This window comes from Pinus tabuliformis, chromosome 8 (genome assembly GCF_031772625.1).
Source record: "Pinus tabuliformis cultivar Carrire ecotype Pingquan chromosome 8, CPIR1, whole genome shotgun sequence".
NCBI classification, from domain to species: Eukaryota; Viridiplantae; Streptophyta; class Pinopsida; order Pinales; family Pinaceae; genus Pinus; species Pinus tabuliformis.
This window is the reverse complement of record NC_142294.1, coordinates 1,579,144,994-1,579,150,977: the sequence shown is the minus strand read 5'-3', so window position 1 is coordinate 1,579,150,977 and position 5,984 is coordinate 1,579,144,994. Positions and strand designations below refer to the sequence as shown.

The 5,984-nt window shown below is 37.1% G+C and overlaps 1 protein-coding gene across 1 annotated transcript; it reads left to right on the top strand.

Moving 5' to 3' along the window:
* Window positions 1-2,047: 2,047 nt before the first annotated feature.
* LOC149242067 (large ribosomal subunit protein uL24z-like) lies at window positions 2,048-5,414 on the top strand. Its single transcript, XM_089374160.1, has 4 exons — window positions 2,048-2,204; window positions 4,464-4,576; window positions 4,682-4,823; window positions 4,923-5,414. Exons 1-4 carry the CDS (start codon window positions 2,189-2,191, stop codon window positions 5,093-5,095), a joined length of 444 nt encoding a protein of 147 aa, XP_089230286.1. The 5' UTR covers window positions 2,048-2,188; the 3' UTR covers window positions 5,096-5,414.
* The last annotated feature ends 570 nt before the right edge of the window (window positions 5,415-5,984 follow it).

Here is a 5,984-nt window from a genome sequence, read left to right as displayed (position 1 = left end):
CTCCCTCTTATTCAACCCCTTCCATTGCTTGAGTCCCTACTTAGATTCTTCCTTCAATCATGTCTCACTTGTACTTGATCTCTCTCTCCATTAATGGCAGTTGTGGGCCCCTTTTCCCATTCGATTTGATTCAATGTTAGAGCGTGTTTGGAGCATGTAATCAACCTAGATTTGCTCCTCCTTGAGTTGGTATCACTCCCTCAACTATTGGTGCAAATTTGCCCCTAGATTTGGCTAGGGATTCCTTTAGAGATATGGTTAAGAATATTTTTTCTAGTCCATCCTAGATTCCTGTCCTTCTTATGGTTCAAGAAGCCCTTGCCTTGTCCATTCTTATTGTTGAGGATGTTACTAAATATGAATTGTTTTACATAACTCATGGTCATGTTTGTAAGTTTAATGGCACACGAATAAGATTATTTGAACTGCACAATTGGATCTAATGTGTTTGGAGGCTAGATCTTAATGACGAAGCCCTTATCTGTTTATACGCTAAAGGATTTTTCATCAAAAAGTTTATTTTAATAGAGGATTGAAACTAGATCCTCAAATCCAGTCCTTGGTTTAGGAAACCCTAGTCTTTTCACAAAGGCCTGAATTTTATTTTCCAACCCTCAGATAGACTTTTTCTCCATGGATCTTTTGTGGGTTAGGCTTCCCAATCCTCCTCTTTAGTTTTGGGTCATGATTTACTCAACAATATTGGAAACACTCCTAGCAAATTCCACTTGTGCAACAAGGAGAGAAAAAACACCAAATATGCACATATTTGTGTTGATATGGACTTCAATAAAGGATTTGCAATAGAAATCAACTTGGTCTCCAAAGGTTATAAATTGACGCAAAAGTTGGATTATGAAAACAAGTCTCTTTTTAATGCAAAACATGTTATGAACATATGGCACATCATGACTTTTGTCCCAAACTTCATAAGAATGGTTGATCGTGGAAATCTCAATGAAAGTATACCCAATGGGAAAGTGCAAAGGAAGAACACCAGTTGATCTCCCTACAACCAACCAAGATCCTCAACAAATAACATAACTCTTATACAAGACTCTTGCAACGAAAGTTTCACTTGAAAAAACCCAAGATAAGTAACTTATTTAGTTAATGCCATTCTCAAATGAGACAATGATCATGACAAATATTCCTTGTGAACTCCCCCTTGTTCCCCTTCATAAGTAAGGACTTCCCTTTCACTAGCAAGGAAGTCAACCTCCCTCTTGATTAGGCAAATTCCCCCTCCCAATCCCATGTGAGTTGTGTTGATCAAATAAAGGAATTAGAGGTAGATCAAAACATTTTAAATGAACCACTATATTAGGGCAAAATTGAATTAGAAGATCCATCAATGTTTATATAAGACTCAAAAATTAAATAGTCAATAAAATTCAAGACAAAAATTTATCTAGCATCACAACCAATAATAATAAGGGATTGACATGAAAACTTCTTTTAAACATGCACCGCTTTTTCATTTTCTTACTTTTGCAATTTATCAATGTTTATTCATATATCTCAAGTTATAAAAGAAATTCTAAATATATAAATTTTATGAATTGGTAGAATTCCCAACCTTGTTAGAACTAAAAATATTTCTCTTGATTAAACTAACCACATTTTTGTATTAGATATAAATATTTAATTAGATGATAACTTTTTTTTAATACAAATACTAATTATTATTGTTAAAAAATAATAACATAAAACTTTTTGGATAAAAAAACAACATAAAACTTGTTGTAATGAGAATGAAATATTAAAGAATAAAAGTTAAATTAATGTTTATATAAAATTTACTATAATCTCTAATTAATTTGTAATCTTAAAATTATATTGAAGAATATACATATAAATGGGCCATTCCCATAACATCAACTCAATATTATTTTATCTCCTTTCTTAAGACTATTGAATTCTTTACTAAAAAGAAATTGATCATATTGATTAAATCAAGAGGGAAGAAGACACCCTGGAGAGCCTCGTATTGATCCGAGTGGAAGGACAGACTTAGGGTTTAACTAGGGTTACTATTAACCAGCGTCAAAATAGGATTTTATGAGGGTTATTCTTTCATAATTCATCTTCCCTTCGTTGTTGGGAACGCAGGCGCCGACTGAGAGGAGGGAGAGGAAAGGCGAGGCGGCGAAGAGGCAGTTGCAGGCCAAAAAAGTCGCCATTCAGGATGAAGTACAATCCTAGTAAGTATAAACTCACTTCTCTAAGAATTAGCAGTCTCTGAAGCCATCAACAAGAATATTTTAATGGATTCTGTCATGATGTTTCGTTCTTCAGATCGGAACATGATAGCCCGTTTTGGGGTTTTTATTTGGATTTGATTTGATTTTCTTTTTAGCTGTGTCGTCTGGTCCCTTGTGCTGTTATTTTAGGAGAACTTGAGTGAGGGGAATGCAGGAACCGATCCAGAGACTGTGAGGCTGATTCATTTCGCCCTTTTAACCGCTTGACCTAATACGGCATTGGACTGATCAGAGTAGGGTAGCCTTTTTCAATATGTACTATTACGTTTCTCAGAAATTTATTTTATGTGGCTGTATCTGGTTTCCACTCCTGTGAAAGTTGGTTTGCCTCCATGTAGATTTTATTCTGGGTTAGGGCTTCGGGTATACGGTTGATCAAATCCAGGAGCTGTCGCTTGCCAATGGGTTGCCCTACCACTGAGCTACACGCACCTTCATGATGGGTACCCTTAGGGGTTTGATGTCATGTTGTGGTTCGCTATGTCGAACACCCCCTTTTAAGCCACCACACTCGGGCTCGGGGCGCCTAGCCTCTGCAAACCAACATGGCTCTAATTCCATATTAGGTAATTGGACAGGCTGGGAATCAAGCTGCATGCCATTTCATGATGTGCACCTTAAAGGTGTGGGTTGTTGTCTCAAGGACCCTCCCTCGAGCCACACTTTAGCTAAGGCCTGCTAGCTATTAACCATCTAACCTAGCTTTGATGCCATGTACAAAAACTAGAGAGGCAGGGGATTACACCCGTTCCCGCCTTCAGTAGGTGGGCTGTTCTGCCGCTGAGATACACACCCCTTTCTGACGGTCACAATTTATTCAATATCAAGGGGTGGATTACTATCTCCAAAACCCCCACCAAGCCCTACGTTGTTTTAGGTCTCGAATCACTGCTGACCACCTGACTCTGTATCATGCCATAAAACTAGACACGATACGAGTTTGGCTCAGGATCTGCCCCTAACCATTGGGCTGCTCTAACATTTGAGCTACACGCCTTTTCATGACGAAGTACCATTGACAGCTGATATAAAGGTGCGTATTATTATTCCCACGTCATTGATAATGTTCGAAGAGGCTTCAAAGGTTGTTATGTTAGCTACGATTTCTCACAGGGAGCGCTTTGGCTTCCAAAGTGCCTCACTTGTTATTTTATGCTATAAGCATCTTTTTGCGGGACTTTAGAATTAATTTGGGTTAATCAAAATTGAGTCAATTGTTAGCCTAACAGAGGCCTCAACAAACTTCTGTGAAAACAGACTTCCTAGTTAGCCTGTGCAATGTGATCCTAATTTAATACAGTTCTTGAAAATATATTTTATTTAATTATTCTGCATTGGCAGTCTCTGTGAACTGGCCCAAAGTCTTTGCTGTTGGTTTTTGATGACCGTTAATATATTATAAGAGTGGATAGGAGTGGAAATGACAGGAAAATTCTTACACACCAATGAAATCACAAAAAGAGACTGACATGTGAATCTGGTTTTTGTCTAAAAAACATCTTCTATTGGGTTTTCGTTGTAAATTTGACTCTATTGTGTATTAAATTTTGTTTTTGTATAGTGATTCTTGGTTCTATCCCATCCTTTGCATGTCATGAAAAAGCAAAGTAATGATAGTAGAGCGTATTGCGGATAACATGGCTTAATGAGAACTGGACCTTTGGTTTTCTTGGTGAAAGTAATGTCACTATTGATTAATAAAAAACAGCCTGCACACTTGAAGGCGTCCAGTAATATCTAGAGACAATTGAAATTGCTTGTGTTAGTTTCCATATAAGATCTTTTATAACACTGAAGGGTGGTGTGGGATAGCAGCAGGTGCATGTATTGGGGTTATGATATAGAGTTGACACTAACTTCTAATTGCAGACCCGTAGGAGTTAATACCAAAGTTTACAGTTAATTCATTACTCTCCCATTAGCTCAACTGTTGCATTAACCATGCAGAATTCTTAAATTCTTGTGATCTCTTTGTGGACTGGTTGTCGCTAGATAATTGTGGCCTTCATAGATATTCACAATTAACAAAAGGAAAAAAAGACCCATTTATGAATGGATAGTTTATTGCCATAGGAACTTATTGGAGTTCACAGTGTCTTCATTTTTGACCTTTTTGAGGGCCACAAATTTCTCCCCTCTACTTAGAGTTTTTTATATTTGCAACTATGATTTGATCTTTGGTTTTCTATTTCTTTGCAGGAGTCAGCAGTTCCAGGAGAAAGAGCCGCAAGGCACATTTCACTGCCCCATCCAGTGTGCGACGTATTTTGATGAGTGCACCACTGTCCTCTGATTTGAGGAACAAGTACAATGTGAGATCAGTAGTTCCAAGCAGAGGGGATGTGTTTTAGGTTGGCTTTGTGTGTTTAGCAAGTTAATCTATTTGATGTTTGATCCTTCTTTTCATGTTCCTTCAGGTTCGTTCGATTCCGATTAGAAAGGATGATGAAGTTCAGGTGGTACGAGGAACATTTAAGGGTAGAGAAGGCAAAGTTGTCCAAGTTTATCGAAAGAAATGGGTCATACATGTTGAGCGCATTACTCGTGAGAAAGTCAACGGTGAGATACTTCGTTTGGGAAAGAAATTGATATACATGCATAGAGCAATTTGTTTATGATCTTTGTTTTTTTAGTTGACTTGTGTGGGTCTGTTTGTAGGCACAACTGTGAATGTTGGTGTCCACCCATCCAAGGTGGTTGTGACAAAGTTGAAATTAGATAAGGATAGAAAAGATCTTTTGGAGAGAAAAGGAAAGGGCAGAGCTGCGGAGAAAGGGAAGGGCAAATTCACAGCAGAGGATGTTGCTCAACCTCTTCAGGATGTTGATTAGATATTGTCTTTTTGATAACAGGGCAATGTAAGCTTTAGCGCAGAATATAACTGAAATTTTGCGGAAATAGTTTTGGCTATAATTTTATTAAACTTGAAAGTTGGCCAACTTTAAACACTTGTTTTTAAGTGACCATGTGCTTGTTACAAAATGACAAGCTGGTCGGCTAGTTAATCAGTTTATGCATTTTTTTTTTTTCTTTTCCATTGGAAAGTTTGTTATAGAGAATATAATTCTTCCTGCTTCGGATTCCTAAGGATTGGACATTTCTCAGAACCTTTAATGAATTTGTCCAAGCTTAAATTCTTGATGTTGAAAACTTTTTAATTGATTTCTAGAATGGGAAAAACGGGAGAAGGTGAATGGAATGCCTGCATGGAAACATTAGGAAGTCTTCGTTGGACAAATTGACTGTTTATCGCTATCCAATTTTTCATGAATATCTTCCCAAGTCACGAGGGCTTCAATTGATTAATTTGATGTTTTATCATGCCGTATCCCTATCCAGTGTTTCATTAGTGATGTTCCCCTAGTCAGAAGGGCTACAATTGATTCATTTGTTTTTTGATCTTCAGTGAGGATGGTAGTTAATTTTGGGTGTTTCTTGGGATTGGTTGTAATATATGCAAGTAGATTATTGTTCAAAAATCACGAAGGCAATTTTATCATGTTTGTGCTTTAGCTGTGTAAGCATGCCTAAATGGTGATTGATTAATTTAGTTTTTACCAGTTATTTAGGAGATTGATAACTGAGACTTTCATAAATTCAGTTACTCTATTTTATAGTTACAGGCTTGCATAAATCACCACATCTGCACTTGTACCAGTAAGATAGAGTGTAAGCAACTAAAAAAGAAGTGTGCAGCAACCACAACAAACATACAAAAAG